General features: G+C 40.1%; 2 protein-coding genes across 2 annotated transcripts; both read left to right on the top strand.

The window, feature by feature from the left end:
• The first annotated feature begins 404 nt into the window (after positions 1-404).
• On the top strand, positions 405-4,874 carry LOC121557687 (fibroblast growth factor 3-like). The gene is made up of 3 exons (XM_041871190.1): positions 405-936; positions 2,391-2,494; positions 3,190-4,874. The coding sequence occupies exons 1-3, from the start codon at positions 660-662 to the stop codon at positions 3,595-3,597; spliced, it is 789 nt and encodes a 262-aa protein (XP_041727124.1). The 5' UTR covers positions 405-659; the 3' UTR covers positions 3,598-4,874.
• An 8,718-nt stretch (positions 4,875-13,592) lies between these two features.
• On the top strand, positions 13,593-21,034 carry LOC121557693 (fibroblast growth factor 4B-like). The gene is made up of 3 exons (XM_041871195.2): positions 13,593-14,181; positions 16,747-16,850; positions 17,540-21,034. The coding sequence occupies exons 1-3, from the start codon at positions 13,881-13,883 to the stop codon at positions 17,714-17,716; spliced, it is 582 nt and encodes a 193-aa protein (XP_041727129.2). The 5' UTR covers positions 13,593-13,880; the 3' UTR covers positions 17,717-21,034.
• Positions 21,035-24,435: the final 3,401 nt, after the last annotated feature.

Here is a 24,435-nt window from a genome sequence, read left to right on the forward strand (position 1 = left end):
AAGACTCCTACCTTCACCTGTTAAACTGAATTGACAGGGTACTTGGATAAGCACAAATGTCTTAAACCACGGTGTATAATTTGGGATGTAATTGGTCTTTGGGATACTTCAAAAGAGGAGTTCAGAGGAAAACTCTGCCATCAGATGCCTGGCTCGCTCTTTGTGATGCGGTTTTCCGCAATAAGCCACTGTGTGTAATGCTGTGTAATTTTATCCACGCTGCACTCTCTTGATTCACACAAGGCTGATACCTTGCCTCCCCCTTTCCTTTGTATCAATTGGTCGGAGTTCAGGCTATTGTCACTGGAAGGTTCTTTTATATCTGTGCACGCTGTCGATCAGCGAAATCTCCCGATTGGCTCCTTGTAGGATCCAGAAGTTTTTACAGTCCGCTGTAGGGAGAGCAAAGGAGACGACAACCGCCTGAACGAGACCACACTGTTGTAAACGCGCCGGCCCTAATCGATGACCACGGCTTCACCAGATCACTTCAGATAAAGAGACGGCTGGGGAACACACCTACTTGCCAATGTTTCTTGGGCAGGATCATTGGGTTTTGCCGACACTACGGCAAAGGCAAACGCCAACTCTTTAATGGGACCCCGGATGCCATTTCTATCCATTCTTGCCAGAATCTTACGATATACAGCCATGCCACAATGGTTATAATTCAGCTCCTGTTGTTGCTGAGTTTCTTGGACCAAAGCAAGCAGGATTATCTGTCTCCGAGGCTTGCTAGGACATCAGGGGCGCCTTGTGCCAGGGGCCAGGCGTGTGACCCAAGGCAGCGGAGAGATGCTGGGGGACGCGGTGGAGTCTACGAGCACCTCGGAGGAGCACCAAGATGCAGAAAACTTTACTGTGCAACTAAATATCATTTGCAAATACATCCAAGCGGGAAAATAGACGGTTCTCTTGAGGAAAACAACCAATTTAGTAAGTATAGGCTTTAATTCATGTTGTATTTATTTTATATGTGTAGCCTACACTTAGAAAAAAAGGTTATGGGTAGAACCAAATAGGGTTCTATGCTTGCTTCATATATGGCACCCCTTAAGGTTCTATCAAGAACCAAAATTGGTTCCATATAGAACCCTATGGAACCCAAGGGTTCTATATCGAACCGATTTTGGTTGAGTGAAGAAGAACCCCATACAAAAGGGTTCTATATAGAACCTTTAGGGGTGCCATAATATATGAAGCAAGCAATATAACCCTTTTTGGTTCTATCTAGAACCTTTTTTTCTAAGAGTGTATATATTTTGTTTTATATTGAAGATATCATGTGGTTAAAGAACACTGTTTGTCTTTATAAGCATTTGAATAACTAAATTATAATGGAAATATCTGTTGAATGCAATAATTTATGTTTTAATTGTGTGGCGCTGGAATTACCATTCCATGCGATTTTGACTATTTTTCATGAAAGATGTAGAAATGTGTGTGTATCTTAAAGTGTATATTTGCCTCTGTGGGAAAACGTTGGTTTAAAATAGGTCAGGCATGCTCTATATAAAACAGAATTACCCTATGGGGTACAGTAGATCATATAGACGACAACACCAGTAGGTAAGCTGTCATACTTGTGAAGCAATCTTTCCAAAACTGATCACTTCCCACTGTTCCCCACGTAAACTGCCCCCAGGCTACTTCATCAGGGTCACAATTACGGCGTTCACAGATAATTGGTATGCTGAATGGTTTTCTCTTGCACATTTGACTTGGGCAGTGTAATCATGTTTGTATATCTTTGAAAACGTGACCAGAGGACACTTGTTACCTGTTTTATTAAACACTTAGGCCTAGTCACTTATCAGGCAATAGAGCGCCCATTAGCCAAACCCAAACTCGAAAATGAGGCCTATTTCCATATGAACATCAGAATTAACAGACTATGAGAGACACAATAGCTGGGTCGTAGCGGATGTATTTATCCAATCAATTACGATTATCCGAAACCACTGAATAACCTACATAGACTAATCAATGGATGATGGAGCAAATAAACCCAAATGTAATATTTTTCAATCTTACATCTTCTAAACATCCAATTGGCTTTTAATAAATCAAAATTATTTGTGCGCAAATTGACTTTTGTGATGACATTACAAACAACAATTAAAAAATGTACACAGTACAAGCTATGTTATTAACATTTCATAGTCGTTGTGTTTCTACATCCGGCACTTTACCAAAACGCATAACGTTTATTATCCAGATAAGCCCAATGTTCTGTGCGTAATGGAGCCCGAGAACTGGGAACCCACTGCATGTCATCAAAATGATAGCGTCATGAAGGAGAGTACTACTACTCCTATAGTCTACTATAGCTGGATGTAAATGTTCTTCAGAATGCATCAATGCATAACATTTGGTCTCATCTTTTTCAGGCATCATGGAGATCACAGCAGTGGATGTTGGAGTGGTCGCGATAAAGGGGATATTTTCCGGGAGATATCTGGCTATGAATGATAAAGGACGTCTATACGCCTCGGTAAGTGTTATGCCACATTTGCCAAGATATCTAGATATGCATTTAGAGGATTCGGGTAAAAAGGAACGCTATTTGATTCCATCTAGCCATTGTGGTGTTTATCTTGCATAAAATTGCACCAAATTGTAGTGATTTCCCTATTCAACCTCTCTTATACAAGGCTTGTGTGACTGCTCCAACTAATTGGTCACTGCTATAGTTCTCAAGAGTTTGAAGCAGCCCATCATCCTTGTAAGGCAATATGATCAATCAAATGGAATGCCTTTGTGTGGGTGTCTGTGTTTGGTTTTACTATCTTTGTGGGGACCAGAAAGGAAAAAGGCAATTTTAGGTTTAGGGTTTTGGATTAGAATTACGGTTAGAATTAGGGTTAAGTTTAGGGTTAGGTTTAGGGTTTGGGGTTAAAGTTAGGGTTAGGTTTAGGGGTTATGGAAAATAGGTTTTTGAATGGGAATCAATTGTTCGGTGCCCACAAAGATAGAAAAACAAACCTGTGTGTGTGTAGATGTCCGTGAATCAAGGAGGCCTAATTGAATAGCTTTCGCAGTAATCATGTGAAATTGTGATTTCATAGATTCATGTCTATTTGAGTATTGGTCCAAGGCCATAAATGAAAGGATTAATGAAAGGACTGATTGACAATGATGAAAGGTTGACCATGATGAAAGGTTAATTGACATTGTGTTCTCTTTCAGGATGTGTTCAACCAGGAGTGTGAGTTCCTGGAGCGGATTCATGAGCTGGGCTACAACACCTATGCTTCACGACACCACTCCACCCTGCAGCCCCCTGCAGGGGGTGGCAGTGGCAAACGACGAGCCAGTGCCAAGAGGCAGTGGTATGTGTCCATCAATGGGAAAGGCCGGCCAAGGAGGGGCTTTAAGACACGCAGCACTGACAAAGCCTCCCTTTTCCTGCCTCGAGTGCTAGGCAATAAGGACCATGAGATGGTGCAAAAGCTCCGTGACAGCCAGAGGCACCCAGCTGGACAGCAGAGTCCCCCTATGGACCGGGCTGAGCACCGGAGACGGAGACACCGGGCCCGGGGTAGAAAGGGCAGAACCAAGAGGCCTGGTGACAGACTGACACTAGCCACTGTCTGAGAGCAGTAGGCCCTATTTCTCAGCTGAGGAGCACCAGTTTACGGCACATGAAACTGACCAAAAATGAAATATCTGCCTTAGAAGGAGAACATTTCACTTGGATCAGTCAGTGGCAGCAAGCTATACTTTGTTGTACAAGCTCCCGCCAAAATCCTTGCTTGAGATACATGCAACTTGAACCATCCCCCACAACTATTGCAATACCGACACAAGATTTGCCTGGGAATTCGAGTTAGGCAGATACAGCTAAAGTTTGATCTACCACTACACAAGTATGAAAGGATGATACGGTTTGTGTTTGTTTTGTACATACACGTGTGAATGTGACCAAAGTCAACCCAGCTGGATATCTTCTTATTGTTGTATTACCTGGAAAAAGACAAATTGTTTTTGTGTTCTTGTGGAACTTTTTAAAGATCATAAATAATATATGTATATAAGTGTACAGTTCTTTTTAATATCAGTTTCATTTATCAGCAGCTTTAATTTTGGGAAAATGAGTTAGAGTAAGACCTGGATATCATTCATGTGCTTACAGATACCAAGGAGGTGGTATGCTCCAGAGAAGTAGAATTACAGCAAAGCACTTTTTCATATTAGCGTAAAAAGAAAACAAGTAAAAACATGGGAACACATTTATTTTGAAATGTACTTATGATGTGATAGTCTACTGTCTGTAAACTGCGAGAAGTACTTTGTAAATTACTAATGATATGAATATTTATTTGGTACCTGTGTTTTTTAAGTTATTGATGAGATTGTTTCTACATTTACCAATGTTATTATTTTTTTACTTTGTTGTAACCAACCAGGCGTACCCCTCACTCAAATGTATGGTAACAATAGATATTGTCAAAACAAATGGTCAATCTGGCTTGTCAAACATTACTTTGTTTTGTTAATTGGTGTAACTAGCTAGTACAACTGAACAGACAAAATACATCAAATTTACTTACTGAATCCTATTTGTCCCTTTTTGGGCATGAGACCACACTCAGCGGACTCCATTTTGTCCTGCCCATGACCATGTTTTGCACTTCACCACAGGTTGGGTTCATCTCTGTCAGTTCTGACACCACTGTTCCTACACCAGGTAGACCTAGCTTTGGCCTTCCATGTTGCTCGTAGATTGCCGTTCTGTTCAGAGCATGGGGGATGCAGCTTTGTTCCACTCTATGTTAACACAAATATGTAATTGTCATGATTTTTTTCACCACCAATCAATTATTTTATGGTGAATGTTGAGTCATGAGGCTATAGTGAACACTGTAACATGTAAACAATAAACTATCAAGTATTTGGATTAATGTCATAAGGAAATATTTAACCTGTGAACGTTGTGTTTAAAAAGGCTTCTGGGGTTAAGAGGGGGGTCTAATTTTAGCATCTGAGTTACTCCTGTCAAGGTGAGGTGATTATTACACAGTTTCAAAAACAATATAGGCTACTGATGGCAAAATGTACATTTTAAAAGCTGAATGGTTGTTTCTTTATTTTCAAGTACCAGGACTTTGTAGCTTGCCTTCACCAACCCCACTAGTGTGATCCCACAGTCCTGAAGTAGAATGCTCTCATGGCCTCCAGCAGAATGGAACTCTCTCAGGGGAACCAATCCCTTCTCTGTGCAGTACTGTACCCTGCTCACTCATTCACAGTGACTGCACCTGTTTTAATGAGAGAGAAAGTGTTAGGGATACAATAAGATATTTTTTTCAAAGTGAGTGTTTTTTAATTGCAAGCACTGAATCTGTCTTTGAATGTCTAATTAAAGTTTATATGAAAATCTGAACCTAGCAACCAACCACTAACTGTGTTGCTAAATCTATAGGAGCATATAAAGAAGTGTTATCCTATACCTTGAGGGTCTGAAAGCTTCCTGAGCATGACAATAGAACGTCTCTGGGGGAACCTGGGAAGCCGTGTCGCCCGAGACATTCTGCTTTTTTTCAACACTGACCAAAGCCTCAGATCCAATAAACAAGGAAATCCCTCCTGAAAAAGAAAATGTGTCATAGAAAGTGTAACACCTTGCTATAGGTTGTTATGAATGCCAAACTCTAATATTACTTAACAGGAATGTGGGACTTCGGATAAGTGGAAGTACTTGAATTAGCCTTTGTCAGCTGCATCTCATCTAATCTGACGGGACAAATCATCATATCTTCATCTCCATAGCCTATTGACTAGGGCCTAGGCTAAGCGGTCGCCCTACAAAGATATGCATTTATCAGCCGGACAATAAAATCTACATTCTGATGTAGCCTAATATCCACTGGCTGACGAAAATATATGATATTTCCCGGGAAAGCATTAGACGAGAATTATATATACTGAACAAAAATATAAACGCAGCATGCAACAATTTCAACAATTTTACTGAGTTACATTTCATAAGGAAATCAGTTAATTGAAATAAATACATTCATTAGGCCCTAATCTTTGGATTTCACATGCCTGGGCAGGGGCGCAGCCATAGGCCCACCCAATTGGAAGTCTGGCCCACCTACTGGGGAGCCAGGCCCAGCCAATCAGAATGAGTTTTTCCCCACAAAAGGGCTTAATTACAGACAGAAATACTCCTCAGTTTCATCAGCTGTCCGGGTGGTTGGTCTCAGACGATCCCACAGGTGAAGAAGCCCGTTGTGGAGTCCTGGGCTGGCGTGGTTACACCTGGCCTGCAGTTGTGAGGCTGATTTTCCAGTATGAAAATGTATGCACTCACTAACTGTAAGTCGCTCTGGATAAGAACGTCTGCTAAATGACTAAAATGTAAATGTAAAATGATTGGACGTACTGCCAAATTCTCTAAAACAATGTTGGAGGCGGCTTATGGTAGAGAAATGAACATTCAATTATCTGGCAACAGCTCTGGTGGACATTCCTGCAGTCAGCATACCAATTGCACGCTCCCTAAAAACTTGAGACATCTGTGGCATTGTATTGTGTAACAAAACTGCACATTTTAGAGTGGCCTTTTATTGTCCCCAGCACAAGGTGCACCCGTGTAATCATGCTGTTTAATCAGCTTCTTGATGTGCCACACCTGTCAGGTGGATGGATTTTCTTGGCAAAGGAGAAATGCTCACTAACAGGGATGTGCACAAAATTGGAGAGAAATAATCTTTTTGTGCATATAGAACATTTCTGGGATCTTTAAAAAAAAAAAAATATTTCAGCTCATGAAACATGGGACCATCACTTTACATGTTGCGTTTATATTTTTGTTCAGTATAATTAACCAACACAATCAATAAATTCACCCATCATCAATGTGGGACCCCCTGGCACTTTTGAAGAGGAAAATAAAGAGACAGGATCCATTTAGTTTGAGTGTAAAGGTTGTAGTCTGCCATTATAACTGCAACTGGGTTATTCACTAGGCCTATATTTTAGACCCACAATTACACCCCGCCAACAAACAATGTACAAAAATGAAAAATTAACGGTTGATAACCCCCAATTAAATGTTGATATCGGCTTTATGGGACATGTTCATTCAACTTAATAGGAAGCATACAGAAATCAGGAGTTAAAACTGATTTAAATTGTAGAAATTGAGGCTACCATGCAGCTTGGCCCCTTCTGCATATTCCCACACAGATCATGTTTTTCTCCTGTTCCCCTTTGTGCTCCCGCAGAACATCTATTCAGGCACATGGCGCTCTTATTAGTTCAGTGGCATTAAGCAAGTAAACAAAAGCTCAGTAGTTAGTTTGCGTCTCAACCGGGCGACTTATGTTGACCCGCACAACACAATGATGTGTCTGGCTGTCGCCATGTCAAGGGGAGATGCTCATTAGCGCACTAGCAAACTTTCCCTCCCACAGTCGACGCGGTAAAACCTGTAATGACATCCAGCGATTGAAGGCATTATATTCCACAACTACGGCAGACGGCGGGATACGCCATAGGCTATCACAGGTAAGGAAGCACAGACTTTTCCCATCTATGGAAAGCATCTCTTGTGTTAACTTGTAGACACTGCACCCTAGGGGTAGGACGTTAGGCTAGTGGTTTCCTAATAAGACAAACGCTTTACAGAAAATTACAACATAGCCTCATTTTTCTATTCATTATTAGGCCAAACGTTTACAACGTGAAACATTAACATTAAACGTTTTACACTTTTCCGCCAAACAAAGATTGTAATAATGACGCATGCACATCAATGTGGCACCAACTTGGATTTTTCAGCAAATACAGTACCAGTCAAAAGTTTGGACACACTACTACTCATTGAAGGGTTTTTCTTTATTTTTACTATTTTTTACATTGTAGAATAATAGTGAAGACATCAAAACAAATAAAACATAAAAACAAACAAACAAAATAAAACAAAAAGTTTTAAACAAATCAAAATATATTTTATATTTGAGATTCTTCAAATAGCCACCCTTTGCCTTGATGACAGCTTTCACACTCTTGACATTCTCTCAACCAGCTTCACCTGGAATGCTTTCCCAAAAGTCTTGAAGGAGTTCCCACATATGCTGAGCACTTGTTGGCTGCTTTTCCTTCACTCTGCGGTCCGACTCATCCCAAACCATCTCAATTGGGTTGAGGTCAGGGGATTGTGGAGGCCAGGTCATCTGATGCAACACTCCATCACGCTCCTTCTTGGTAAAATAGCCCTTACACAGCCTGGAGGTGTGTTGGATCATTGTACTGTTGAAAAAATGATAGTCCCACTAAGCCCAAACCAGATGGGATGGCGTATCACTGCAGAATGCTGTGGTAGCCATGCTGGTTAAGAGTGCCTTGAATTCTAAATAAATAACAGACAGTGTCACCAGCAAAGCACCCCCACACCATAACACCTCTCACACATGCGGAGGTCATCCGTTCACCCACACCGCGTCTCACAAAGCCATGGCGGTTAGAACCAAAAATCTCAAATTTGGACTCCAGACCAAAGGACAAATTTCCACCGGTCTAATGTCCATTGCTTGTGTTTCTTGGCCCAAGCAGGTCTCTTCTTCTTATTGGAAACCTTTAGTAGTGGTTTCTTTGCAGCAATTCGACCACAAATGCCTGATTTACACAGTCTCCTCTGAACACTTGATGTTGAGATGTGTCTGTTACTTGAACTGTTACTTGTAGCTCAATTGGTAGAGCATGGCACTTGTAACGCCAGGGTAGTGGGTTCGATCCCCGGGACCACCCATACGTAAAAATGTATGCACACATTCGCTTTGGATAAAAGCGTCTGCTAAATGGCATATTATTATTATGAAGCATTTATTTGGGCTGCAATTTCTGAGGCTGGTAACTCTAATTAACTTATCCTCTGCAGCAGAGGTAACTCTGGGTCTTCCATTCCTGTGGCGGTCCTCATGAGAGCCAGTTTCATCATAGTGCTTGATGGTTTTTGCGACTGCACTTGAAGAAATTTTCAAAGTTCTTGAAATGTTCCGTTCTGACTGACCTTCATGTCTTAAAGTAATAATGGACTGTTGTTTCTCTTTGCTTATTTGAGCTGTTCTTGCCATAATATGGACTTGGTATTTTACCAAATAGGGCTATCTTCTGTATATAACTTTTAAGAAGGTACACCTGTTAATTGAAATGCATTCCAGGTGACTATCTCATGAAGCTGGTTGAGAGAATGCCAAGAGTGTGCAAAGCTGTCAAAGGCAAAGGGTGGCTATTTGAAGAATCTCAAATATAAAATATATTTTGATTTGTTTAACACTTTTTTGGTTACTACATGATTCCATATGTGTTATTTCATAGTTTTGATGTCTTCACTATTATTCTACAATGTAAAATATAGTAAAATAAAGAAAAACCCTTCAATGAGTAGGTGTGTCCAAACTTTTGACTGGTAGTGTATATGGAGTGCAAATACTTTTTATTTGAAACGTCAAATGCTTATATACGCATATATGACAGGAAATGTGACCTATATCAATCAACAATGAGCTTATGAACAGCAAGTCATAATTTGAGCAAATTCAATATAATAACCAAGCGATCATCAGAATAATGATAAAAAGAAGAGGAGTGATGATGCAAAGATGAAGAAATCGAAGAATTTGAATAAGCTACTATTATTGTTGTTGCTATTGTAGTTTGAACATGCAATCTTAACAATCAGTGAAATGTGTCCTACCAAATTAAGAGTGCAGGCATTCAGTGTCTCTCCAAGAGGAGACAGGCCCTTATGCCTGCCTAATTGGTGTGGCCAGGAATTCCGCCTTCACAGAACCTGGGATGCTTTTGTCTCTGCCCTCTGCAGGCCGTCTGCACTGCTTACCATGAATTCTCAGCCAAAGAGACACTTCACTGTTTTGGTTTTCAAATATTTTATTTGTTGAGCATCTTCCCATAATGGTCAAATAACTTGACTGAGAAGTGACATATTGATGTGAACTAAATTGTGCTTATATAAATATAAATATAGACACCATTTCCAAATTGTGTGAGACTCTTTGTCTCAAATAATATTTGGTGCACATCAGCAAGTATTTAGAAGATGCCATCAAATAATGAGCAAAAGTGTTACAATCACGACTTATATCCTACAAGAGTGATAGGCCTACTTCAAAGCCCTATTGATCTATTAACTTTAAAATAAAAGTGATGTAGCCTACCTGGAAAACATCCACCCCTGAGTCAATACTAAAATTTTGTTATACTATTTTTTTTCGTAAATACATTTGACACAATTAGTGACATTCACTTTCAATTTCATTTTCTTTCACCAGCAGAACTAAAACTATAAAGAAATTATAGTCACTGAAATGGCTGATTTGTCCAGCTACTGCCAGTTAGCCTGGCTGACGCAACCCACGTGATATAGGAGGTCTTCGAGTTTGGTATCAGCAGTAACTGCCAGTAGCAGGCATTAAAGAAAATCAAACCAGGATGATTTCTCCCTTTAAAGATTGACACAGGCCAAATCAAACTTGAAAATCATCAAGTGGTTGGTATTCAAATTAACAATTGGGAAAATGCTAAAAGTTTCAGCACTGAGGAAATATTAAACAAATCGAATACAGCTTTTAATGATTTTACTCATAAAATACATAGTCGAGTATGTTAGGTAATGTGGTGCACTATGCAAAATGCATACTCCTAGACCTAGAGCATGCTAAAATGTTGTCATCATGTTCCTTTTAACAAAATATATTTCAAATAGGGTTATCGAGTGTATAGCTTGTACGGTTTGTATCTGTTTTTTTTTATGACTAATGTGCAGTTATGGGTAACAGAAACACCTAAGCTCAAAACACTGAAGTGTGACTATCACAGCTTATCAACGCATAGCCTACAACTCCAGTGTATAGATCACAGTTGCATGCAGTTTGGTCAATGTCCTTTCAAGCTTGCACATTTCTATTTCTAAACGCCGATTACAACAAAAACAAAAGGTTTAAAGTTGAGTAAATGGAACTGTGAACAGTCCCTTGCATAATACACTATAGGTCTCTGCCAGCTGTCTTTTGTAAGGGGACAAGGGGTGGGTTTTCACGTGCAGACTTGAGGGCAATTTAAGTTTACGGTGTCCCTCGATCTCGTCAGGTAAAGGGCGAAAGCAGAGGACATCACAGACACTTGTCGATTGCCTTGCTGACCAGGAGAGATTGAACCAAGGGAACAATAGATTTGGACCAAAACAAACTACAACCACCTGCCAATTGATGAAAGTGCTGCCAGATTCAAGGTATGATGCAAACATCCTCTTTACACATTAATGTTGTTCTTATTTAACACGTTTAAAGACATGCTCAAAAGTTACAGGCTTAGTTGTGGAGTAACCTCAAGCTATCAAGACGTCGAAAATGTATTCAGTCAAATATGTCAGTGAAAAGATATTGAGCAACCGAACTAACATGAACACAGTTAAAAAGTCAAACAAAACATTACCCTTTCATAGCGAATCCCTATGCAGCGCGATGTGTAGCCTACTTAAAAATGCGGAGACAAATTACAGTACCATGGAGAGCGGTACCACAGGACTACATGAAAGGAAAAACGTCACTTCTTGAAGTATGGGCAAATACCGTGCATCTTCAAAGGACAGTTAGAAACCGTGTAAGTCCATTATATTTGCTTGAAAAGTCTGCAAGTTATTAAATACATTATTAAAATATTTGTTTGTGTTGTTAGATCTTTGTCCAGAAAAGCTTTTTGATGTATGTCTGTTTCATTTACACAATAGTTTATTTCCCATCAGTTATAAGGAATTGATCCAAAACGAAACCAGGGGAAAGTATAGGCCTGAAGCTCAGTTGACATGGGGGAAAACCTCCAGAGTCGACGCTCAAACGTGTACAAATAGACCAAAGTTGTACTGGATGTGTACAATGGTAATGAATGATAATCCACAGTGTACCTCAGTGATCGCTGCCAACGCAACAACAAATGTCACTCCCGATCTTTTTGATTATCCATAAGGCAGAGAACAAACAGCCCACTTGTGTGACACAGAAAAATATCAAATGAACCGACTGAAAAAGACGCGTCTTCTGTGTCATCAGCAGGCAGCGTTTAGTGAACTAGCGAACCCAGGAGAGAGGGGTCGCCAAGCTAAAGGTTGAGCAACTCGAGGTACGGCTCCAAGATCTGACTGCATTCAAAGTTCCAATTTGCAGCATAGAGTGACGGAATGTTATTAGCCTATACATTGAGGATTACCCAAACGTGAACATGAGAAAACGTTTTCATGAGAATCATCAGCTTGTGACTGGGGGGTTCAGGGTCCCCAAGAGCGCTTGTAAACCAATCAATGATTTCCAAGGGGTGTTTCTTTCTCTAAGCATTGTGTGCATAGAGATCTCTATGTTATTAGAGATACACGAAAAGGCAAAACAACTTTTTTATTAGAGATGAAGGAGGGTACTTACTGTTCACAACGCTATATGGCACAAGTGCGCATTCAAGATGAAACATATTTTACCTAACAGTTTTGACTAGCCAAATGAAAATGTTGTTTCCCCCAATCCATTTCACCAACGTGTAGAGATGTAAGTAAGTCTTGTAGAAGCAAATTGGTGGCTTATAGTAGACAGTTCACGCAGACTGTCACTGATGGAATTTGGGCATTATTTGGACACACTTTCATTGCTTTGGGACACCCTGATATTGGCTATGTAACACAAACCTTTCTTTTCAAAAAGTATTAACTAAGCTTATTGTCCACATTCTCAAAATGATCTTTCTCCTAATGAAGCATTGGCACTGCAAATGAATTCGTAAATTGAGTAATAATTGTTTATCATTATCAGTGATGTTATAGTCTACTACTTTATTTATGTTATTATAACTTCAGAACTATGACAGAGCTAGAGCCAGCAATAGCCCAATGACTCACATTGTCGCGATATCCTCTACAAGGCAGGCAATGAACACTGAATAAATCGTGAATGGCTTTTCTGTGCCACTATTTTCACTGTGCAGATTATCAGTCGGAGCATCTACTTATCATGCTTTTCATATTCTATTTAGTCTCACCATTGTTCTCTTTAAGAACCGGGGTCATTTTTTTCTCTCTGCCAGTCTTAAATTAGTGTTTTCGATTCGTTGAATTCAACTTTTGTTTTTTCCTGTTATTGTTCATTTATAGAACTGTCTCCTGTCTGACACCGCAGTTTGTAAACTTGGCTATTTCCTATTTTACATCCTCCCATACATAAATTATTTCATTTCAGTCCGATAATGAAGGAAGCTTTACACAAATAAACCCTATTACAAAGTCTTTATTCTAATTTCCACTATTAGATAAGGGCATTATTTGTATAGACAACTTCCCGCGGTCTTGCTTGTTTCAATATGAGTGAACACTGGCAACTGTTGTTTTGTTATCTGGGCAAGTCTAGTTTTTACATTTGTTAAACGCCCCCCTCCCTCCCCACCCTTGGCACAGCATGTACATTATGAGGGATCCGTCTGTTTAGAGTGGCTTAGAATACTGTCCCGTGATGCAGTAGGTAGTGCGTGATGTAATTTCGCAGCAGATATAAATATCGTCGGAGAGGGAAAAGCGGCATGGCTGAGCCGCGCTTGCCTAGACGGCCAACACTTCTCAACTTATACTTGGACAAGTTCGACTCGAATCTATACACGTTACCTCGGAGAGAACAGTCATACCAAGTAAGAATAGATGTCGCACCAAAGGGAACTCATCATCTTTGTCTTGGAATGAGAGTCTTTCGTTGCTTTTTTTCATTCGTTCGTTTTTTCTTATTCGGAGTCCAACTTAAAGGCCGGCACAGTGGTGATATTTTTTGTCCCTTAAACTCCCTCAACAAACACTGTAGGCTACTGCAGTGTTGGTAAGGATGGCCTTTCAATCGGCCCTCTTACCAATAGGCCTATTGGTCTTGGGACTGATGTCTAGTTTGGTGCGTTGTGCCCCCTTCCCTGGCAGGCTGAATGGCACAGTGGAACGACGCTGGGAGACACTGTACTCGCGGTCCTTGGCTCGGATCCCTGGGGAGAAACGAGAGATAAACCGGGACAGCGACTATCTTATGGGCATTAAACGGCTACGACGCCTTTATTGCAATGTAGGAATTGGGTTTCATATTCAAGTTTCACCCGATGGGAGAATAACAGGAGTGCACAATGAAAACCGTTACAGTAAGTTCAAAATGATTATTGCACTTTTACGCATTAGATTGTCTTCTCACATTGGTTGCATGTACCTCTTGTGCTGTCATTCCCAACCTGAACTCTGGCCTGCCTGGTCATTCCATGCACTTATAGCCCGTTCCCGTGCGAGCCATTGGTATTAGAATAGGCCTTTCATAAAATGAAATCAAATATTTAATATTTCATAACATATTTCATGCAATCAATTATAAAGAACTTAAGTGACTTACGCAAATGTTTTTTTAATTAGATGTATAAAAACATGTTTTTATGTGCCACTTGTGTATTCCAATTAGCCTATAATTATTTGAAGAGACTGCTAGATCGTGTCTTCATCAACATATTATCACGATATGAATATCTGGCATATTATGTGATAGTGTCAGTGTCGGGGCAGGGTTATCTTGGCACGGTCTGAAATGCCTCACCAATGTGTTTAATTTGAAAGTGGAATAGATATGACTTGATTGCAGTTTTAGAATTTGCTTCTTATTTCACTGCTGATGAAATACGTTGTCTGTGTGGCATCGGTAACATGCAGTGCTATGCTAGCTAGCTAAAAAGCAATGCCTATTAAATAAACAGGCCTAAGTGTCTTGTGTCAAAGGAGAGAATAAGGTAGGTATGCGTTGGAACATCTGGAGGCTAAAAATGATGTGTGGGTGCTTTCCACTCTGAAACCAGTGTCTGAAATAAGAGATTTCTAGGAACCAAGCCAATATCCAATACGTCCTAAAGTTAGGACGGCGATCTGTTACGGTAAATTAACCCCTTGGCCTTACGTGTCAAATTAATGTCCCATCGAGACAAAGTCATATTCGATTACATTTGCAGACACAAAGAATAACAAACATTTACTTGTCTAACAGTTGTCATTGCAAATATGACCCTGTATCTTCTCAACGATATAATGTGACAAATACGCCCCTATCGCCTATATCGACAAGGTTTGCCTGTGAACTTAAAGGTTGTTTTGTGTTCCCTTGGCCTATTTTGAGACATGACATAAAATTCAAGGGAGATACATTACATAGATACTGTTTGAACAGCTCTAGTCGCCATAAAAACACCTTTAAAAAAGGGAGCCAGACATCATTCTGGACTCAAAAGTCCAGGATGTAAAGTACAAGTGAGGACTTAAATTGGACATTAGTTGACATATGATGCTTCAGTTAGGACACTTTTAATAAAAAGGCACAAGAACAGCATCAGAGGTCCATAGGCTGCTTGATTGACCTTATCTGTAACAAATGATGTGTCAATGTTTGTTAATGCACTGTCAAACATTTCCTGTAAAATGTACACTAACTTACTGGCAGTAATTGGCCAGTAGGTTACTCTAATTTATTTTACAGTACAGCTACTGTTATCCATTTTACGGTAATCCATTTTACGGTACCAAAAATGTTACTGTAATATACTTTACAGGATTTTACTGGAATTACCCATGCAGCGACATGTTACCCAGTGTTCTTTGCAAGTTTTCATTTTTACATTGACATTTTGTTCATTTAGCGGTGCTCTTGTCATTAACAACTTACAGTCAGTGCATTCAACCAAGGTTGATAGCAAGTAAAAAGTAATAGCAAGTAAAACGTTTCTGTAACCGTTACTGAAAATGTTGTTGTAGTTGAGGATACATTGGTATTCAAAATAATTATAATTACAACAAGATATCTTATGAGAATTCTCTGACTATCTGTGGATAGTGTCAATACAATACTGAGATATTCATGGTAACTTGATGCCAGAGAAATGAAACACAGTGCAATATGTTACAAGTCACTATTAAAACGGTAAGACAATTATTTCTACAGTATTTTACTGTAATTACAAGGGATTAGAGCAAGCAAGTTGGCTGTATGCATTTGCATATTACAGCATACTAATGAATACTTGGTGTTTTCTATCACTTGCACTTCTAGAGGCCTAAACAAAGGCTTCCAAACTGTCCGTGATTACAGGGCAAAACAGATCAAATGGACATGGGTAAATATTCAACCATTAAAAGGTTTAAGACCCGCTACCACTCTGATCTGTTCCCTATATACATTTAATTGTTAGGGAACTACTACCACATATCACTTAAATTGGTACAGGACTCTCACTATCGGATGCAACCAATATAGCCACTACAAGGCATGCCTTAAGATATGTTAATGAGCCAGCAATTCTTTCTCCTGCCACAATATTTCTCCACAATGCACAATCATTTACAGTATGCTGCAGTAAATACATAGCAAAACAGCAATACAGTACTTTATTGTTGAATTCCATTTAATATTTCATATTCACAATTGCTAATAGTGAATATTTAATTATATATTACACTATACCAACTGATATTTTGGTGTTATATTTCACTTGCACTTTAGGCCTTAACAAAGGCTTCTAAATTGACAGCGACTACAAGCCTCTTTCTTGGAGGATGCATGCTCGCGCAATTTGAACATTTGTTTCTGTCTCCAGACATGAGTGAAATCAACTGATGACGTGATATGAAGATAGTTGCATGTGAACCACATACAAGACTATTTGTTTTCCTCTTTCCAGGTCTCCTTGAGATATCTCCAGTAGAGAGAGGAGTTGTGACAATCTTTGGCGTCCAAAGCGGTCTATTCGTGGCTATGAACAGCAAAGGGAAGCTGTACGGATCTGTGAGTGTATGAGATGATCTACGGTTGATTTCCGCCGGTAGATGTTCTTATCGGTAGCCTACTCGATGACATGTCACCACTTGAGCTGTAGCAACCACTCCCTCTGCTACATACACCACAGCACCCCCGACAGCTCCTTTCCGTGTCACATTGTTGGGCTGGGTTATGGCATGCTTCCAGTGCCTGGCCATGTTTTCATTGTGGGCCGGATAAACCCAGGAACGGTAGCGCAGTAGATCATTCAGACTGCGCATTCCATTCTTAGCATTGCCAGCCACCACATGCACCTACTGTCCTTCCCAGAGTAAAGATGAACTGGCCCAAAATACCAACCACACACACTGTCTATAGACCCCACAACACAGCACATTCATTAATGTTCTTGATGGGATAGTTAAATAGTTGGATTGTGGCTCTAACATAATCGGTTTTATCACCTGCCCTGGTTATCCCTACCAAACAAAAGCATCAACATTAAAGACAAAACCAAGCAGTCAAATGGACTAGCCTACCCCTATGGCATTCATTAAGGATATATGGAATATAACTGTTAGAAACATTATACACTATTTTGTCAAGTTTCAATTTCTACAAAGTAGGTCACGTCTAGGTCATGTCTTTGCCATTATACTGCTCATACTAAACATATAGCCTATAATTAAACATCTTTCTAATCTTCTCTGTTTTAGGTTCATTACAACAACGAGTGCAAATTCAAAGAAACTCTCCTGGCAAATAATTACAATGCTTACGAATCGGTGGCATACCCGAGGATGTACATTGGACTAAGCAAGACCGGTAAAACAAAAAGAGGAAACCGAGTGTCACCAGCCATGACGGTGACGCATTTCTTGCCAAGAATCTGAGTCACTCAGAAATAGACTTAACCTCAATAAGGTGGGGTGAGGGGGACTCAAAACGATGCACTTTCAACTGGAGTTTTATGCAAGACTAAGTGTATCATCCTGCTTAAATGTTATGTATAAGTTTGTATATCAGTTTATTTATTATGTAAAACTATTTTGTATTTGGGGGAAACAGGTCCTGACTTCAGGGGGAATTTCAGAGATCAACACATTTATTTATGTTTTTTAACTTATCAGAAGTCTGCTGCTAATAAGTGTTTGGGTAAGTGAGATTCCTTTGTTGAATTATGGTTTTCTTTGCACTGTTTATAGACAAAATATTATACAGTGACAGAGCAAAGGATACTTTTATATTACTTATTTTTCTTCTATGGAAATAACTTTTAAGTCTTAGACGGAAGTTCAAACAAGTGAAATTATATAAAATTATTGGTTTTAGAAGCAGAAGCAATTGTCCAATGGCAGGACTCTTTGTATGGCATTGGAGTCTAATTGAAACAGTATCAGCTTACTACTGGTTACAGAAAGAGCCGCGTTGAAGTCCTACCCTCTCAAATCTGTTTTTAGCTCTGCCAGGGGGTTGAACTTTGAACTTTTCTGCAGTCAATCTTTGTCAGATCTATAAGACTCTGGATAGAGAGAGGCATCTTCTTGACATTGTATAAGCAGAGAATTTTAGAGTTTAAAGGCAAGGTCAGTGTGCTGACACACAAGTCAGAAACCATAGCCATGGCTCTATAACATACAGCTTTTATGATGGGAAGTAAAAAATCAAAGTCCTCAGCAGTATGGAGGATATTTGGATCTCAAAAGGATCAGAACTCCTCCCTGAGTGCAAAAAAAGAAGCCAAGATAATGTAATGATTGTCACAGGTTATGTTTTCCCCAAGTGTGTACACCGAAAAGCTATAAATTATTTTTGGGGGAGACATGTATTGGCTCCCATTTCTTCCCATTGCCCCACTTTCCTTGTTATCTATCATCTACCTCACTTAATCAACAAACCCACCAAAAAACCTTTCTAGAGTTTGTCCTGAAGTCATTCTATTGAACCAGTTTGAGATTAGCCCCAATCTCTTCGGAGCACCATGCCATAGGCAGAAGTGCAGGCAGCCATTTCGTCCTAGTTGCGCCTTGTCACGTTTGAGCTATCTTTACCCTGTGATTTACTTTTAGAAAGGATGATCATGGTGGAAATATTTACAGACAGCTGTTAGACTGCACTATATGCTCAACCAGTAACCCTATATTTTTCTTTATATATTTTGTAAATATAACCCCTGGTAACTGGCAGAGCATAGCGAAGCTGCTTCAAAGTCTGTTATTCCTCCTTTGGGAACATTCATTCAGACTAAGGGGATTGACCAGGAGATGGTCCATGCCATAGGGTGTCTCTCTCTCTCTATAGTCCTAGTCGGTATTTACGTAATAATAAGGAATTCCCCTCGACCACGCCCACAAATTGGGGAAAACCAACATTCTTTCCTATTGACCCCCATTGTAAAAGAAGCAACTTCGTCATCGTTTTTTTTGTCATACAGAAATAACAAAACATGCCAAAAAGCTGCTGTGTTGTTCAATGTAACCAGGTAAAAAAATCCTGACCTATGGTTCGCAATGCTCCCACGTAGGGAAATAGAGCCTGCAAGAAGAGCGCTGTGCTGTGGCTTCAGGCTATTTGGCGTGGGAGAGCGGGAAATGTGGGGACCCGGTGTCCAAGTAGGCATCACGTAGCTAAGTGTGTGGAAAACATTTCATCACAGGTAAGACATTTAACTTGTATAGTATAGTCTGTTTGTAACTCCACTCATTACTTGTAGCTGTATAGTCCGTTTGTTTGTTGTTGGTCTTGGCTAACGTTCGCTAGCCAGCACTCACTCACTCGGCTGCTAGCACTGTCATGAAAAGGGGCATAAGGGAAGACCTACAATATTACGTTTTTTCTAAGTATTGAGAATGCTAGGAAGCTGGCAATGTTGAAAATTAATCTTTAGGCATGTTTTACTTTTCTTAAATGTAGTTTTGGAATTGACTAAGACAAGCAGACAACAAAAAATTGCGTTTGAAAAAGGTAAAGTTTTTACTCTGAGCCAATAGGGTAACCTATGTACCCACCAGTTGTTTTCCCCACAAGCGGGCAGGGCCGCAACGTTCTATCAAATACCGACTGGGACTATTAGAATAGTTCTAGATTGTACGATGGTGTTCATTCTCCTCTGAGAAGGTTCCATCTCAGGTTCAACATTCCACATACCATGGTAGTTTACAATGTACAGTACTGATTTTAGATAACTCAAACTGGAAGCGATGGCCCATTGTTCTATATTCAATATAACAATAGTAACAATAGTGTCCAAATCCTAAGAAATCTAATGAGGCGTAACTTTGAAACAGCAAATAGCTTTGCTAAATTCAGTCAATGGAAAACACATAATTTGCTACAGCAAATATCTCAGGGTGTTGTTGGTGAACTCTCTGTGTCCATGTTTAAACACCTGCTGTGGAAGTCTCTGTCTCCCATAAAACAATCCTATCCTGGATGCAATCTTCCCCTTCAAAAAGACTGGAGCACATGGCAGCCAAAATGAGTCAAGACTATGATGCTCTTGCATACCATCCAGCTCCTGAGACTGAAGAGTCAGAGAGCTATCCAATGCTGTACCTGACTTAATATTGTCACATATGACCTGGATGCTCAAACACCTGTTGGTAATATTATTTAGTCACCCAAGACATCAGGCTGCACTGCCAATCCCATAATTATTTTCCTTTGCCACAGCTGTGCCAAATGTTCCCCAATAGACTGTTTTGCATGGCTCACCATAATGTTTACAAAAGACTGAGAAGCCACTGGCAAATATTCTGTGAACCCGGTTCCATCCTCAGTAGAGGCACCTCATTTGCTTATACAGCAAGTGTACAAGCAACACAACACAATGTTCTGAAATATGCACCTTATAGACAAGACATTAGTTTGAACAATTGTTCAGACATTTCATCTATCCCTGAATCTTTCTGATGAGATGGTACAGAGACAAGAACTTAAAATGCAGAATAATTAGCATGTTTCAGTGTTAAATGTTGAAATGTTCATTATCTATTGTCTCCTATGGGTGCTTATTTCTTCCATTGCTGTGCTGTTTCTGCTCTTGGGTCTCAAGTAACACGTGTCTTTGAGTCCTGTGGTCTTGTTACTCTTGTTTCCATTGTCTTTTTTATATTTACTAGACATTATCTGTAGTTTTATACAGGTCTTGTTAAATATCTTGATGTATGTGCTGTGCACATGACTAATGCCTAACTTAAATTTGAAGTTAATAAAACTCCCACTGTTGTAAAAAATGACTCTTTCATGTCTGAACCCTTGTTAGTACAGGTCTACCAAGACTAATACTTGTTTCTGACAACATCAATTGTACAATAATTGACTGAAAGGTTTGGAAAGAAGTGTGATAACATAGGAGTTCAGAATTCCAATGGCTCTCTAACTTTTCAAACTAATGTTACATCAAATTATATTGTATCTATCGTACTACAATACACATTATTCAATGGAGAAACCAGAAATATATTTGTCAAACTGAGGAGAGGAAAGCAAGTTATGTAAATTCCAAGTTATTTATTTGTTGAACTGTCCATTTTGATAAATGCCTCTTAAAGAAAAATAGCCTTGGAAGAGTGAGACAGGTGTGGCCACTCAATACACATGTATTTCTGTCCACTGGATAGCTTGAGCTAAATGGAGCTAAATGGAGCCTTGTCTTTGCCTGAAAGAATTACAGCTTTCTGCTCCAGTAAACTGAAGTTGCAATGTTTAAGGATTGTAAACAATCCCTAAAAATAGTGGCTACACTCTATCTATCTGCCTTGACTCTATTGTCTGTCAACCAAATAAACATCCATCCACCCAGGGCCAACATGTCTTTCTAGTTCAGATGTGCCTTTCAAGTTCTGTAAAACACAAAGACTTCACAGAGACAGCCAGGGGAACTTGCAACGATGTGTTCGCTAGCAGAGATGGGTAATTGAATGGTTGTTCGATGGTGCTATGTAAACTGGCAGCAAGGTGTTGGAGGATTCCAGCGAGGTAGGATGAAGGCAGCCATTCTACATTTCCAATGTGATTTTGTCCCTCTGCCACAACAGATGTCAATGAATACAAGGGGTTCAGCACTGGGGAACTGACACAAGGCATGTGATGTGAGGTAGAGTATCAAAGTCTGTTAAATAAACAGCAAAAAAATGCAAAATAAAAGTGAATATGCAGAATTGTGAACGGCATAAACAATCTCCACAAATTATGTTTTTCACTGCCAAAAGCTATTTAAGACTGACACCTGCACGCATGCACCCCCAACATATACATTATACACACCAATCAGTATTTTTAACTCCAAGATCAACAACAGTGTCCAAAGTCATCGGTGTAGATCCCAGTTGTAAAGAATGATTAAAACATCATGCTGCATTGGGATGAGGCCAGGCGTGTTGCTGACTGGCAGGGGCACCTTGAGCACTTAGTTATCTAGGCCCCCTCAGAGTCCCTGGATTCCATGGGTATCGCACCTTCTAAGCCCCAGCTTATAGGGTTTTGCTGCTTTATCCTGCAGGCAAACACAAGCGAAGCCTGAGTCTTTAACGCTAGTGAGACTGGATCATCTCTGGGGAAAAGGGGCAATGAGAGGAGATGGATGAAGCGGGACAGGGCTCAGTTGTTCCCTACTGTCAAAACAAAAGGAGATTGTGTGGGGCTATCCCTCATAAGCACAGAACAGAGAGGATATAATGGGAATGTTTCTGGTGGTTGTTTTCTTTTACTAAGGTTGCATTATTCCCTGCTATTCAACCACAATATAGATGCTTCAGATTTACTAACTTCTCTCAAGACTTCAATAAGTGGAGTTTTGATCTATGGCACTATGACACTGTTAATGGGCTCAGACAGAGCAAACCAAAACAGTGAGGCACTGAAGCACATCAGCCAGACGCAAGGACATTCAAATAGCCACACCTGGCCTAAACCACAGGCAAACAACCGTTTGTGCTAATAAACACCTGGTGTAGTATCAGGTGACTGGCTCCTCAGTGTTACCCTTGGTTTAGCTTTATTCAGCCATGATAGTAGGCGGCATCTTTGGCAGACCGAGTGGGGTTGCAGAACTTGGCACGTGGGAGGGCATCAGAGCCAGGGCGTGTCACCCTGCTGCACATTTCAGAGACGTATTATTATATCACATAATGTTTCAGTGTAACACAGTTATTAAAACCTTGATAGTGTCTCACTTGAAATGTACTACGACACTGACTGAGTGATGGAAATGAGTATATTTTTGTTCTAAATGGCTAAATCACACTATGGATTGAATTAGCCAAAACTCGACTTGAGGGTCAGTACTTTTAAGTCGAAATGCACTCCACCCATAATGTTTGCACCGCGGTGATGAGCGTGGGATATGGCTCGAAAACGTACCTCAATCCAGGGATGGAAGATGTTGCTGTACTCCTAATTATCCCATTATCCAAAATGACAAATCGAGAAGATTAAAATACTGCTCGTTTTTTATTAAACTGCCTTTTTCGTCCCCATGCTATCCTAGCTTTAGCATTTGCTAGCCTAGCATGAGAACGAAAAACGTTTAAGACATATCTCGTGCTAGTCGCCGCGGTGCAAACATTATGGGTGGTGTGATCTGTCTGGGGGTCTGGGCCTGAGGGAGTAAAGGGGTACTTAAATAGGGTGTTTGTACCCCATACTCTCTTTGTAGGGCCAGCTGTGAGGTGTCTGTTTGAGATCCTCCTGATGTTTACCTATAAAGACAAGGTACTTCAAAAGGTGCTGAAAAAACTCCCCCTCTTTCACTTCCATGCTGTGTAATGCTTTCTGTACTGGGGCATTTAGGAAATGACATGGACCATTGCCCTGTAATCAAGGGGCCGATGGTCACCATTTCAGCAGAAACAGTGGAGGCCATGGGCCACTTGCCTTAGTTCATGCACAAACACATTTCCCTGGAGCTTTAGAAAATGGTTAAGCCTATTTCTTGGGAACTAGAACATGACTTTGAGTAACACATGAGTATTATGCAGCCTATGACATCACTTGGTGTGTGTGTCAACTTGTTTAGCAGTTTTCCCAATGCACTACAAAAGCTGTGCATTCTATGCACAAAATCCATCTGCAGTTTAAGGGGGGATGATGGTATCCTTTATATGCTCTACTCTTTTCGCTCTGAATATTTATATTGTAAGAAGGTCTATTTGAATGAGCCCCAAAAGGAGTGGCCTCAATAAATCTTGGCCAACAGGTGATCAACACTACCTTACACTATGTTATCCTATGTTCCAATAAAACTACAATATATGTATAATAACGGATAGGAGTTGCCTGCCAGTGAGTGCATTAGCAGAGCAATCAACTCTCATTTGATGGGGAATCAGGATGACCACATAGGTCAATAGTACTGTACATCAGTAGGCCTATGAATGTTACATCCTCTGCACTGCACATCACACAGAAGCCATGCATTCACTTCAGCATGACATCATTTTTCTAAAGTCTTTCACCAGACAGTTCGGCCTGGCAAGAGAGCCTAGTTTAACCGTGACTCAAGCAGTGCAATGAACATTATTCACTCATCCAAAGCATGAAGGCATTCTCTCAAATGTCACCATCAGGTCACAGCACAGGATTGCAGTGCAGGCCTTCAATTCACTGTTGT

This window comes from Coregonus clupeaformis, unplaced genomic scaffold (assembly GCF_020615455.1).
Source record: "Coregonus clupeaformis isolate EN_2021a unplaced genomic scaffold, ASM2061545v1 scaf0238, whole genome shotgun sequence".
Classification (NCBI taxonomy): domain Eukaryota; kingdom Metazoa; phylum Chordata; class Actinopteri; order Salmoniformes; family Salmonidae; genus Coregonus; species Coregonus clupeaformis.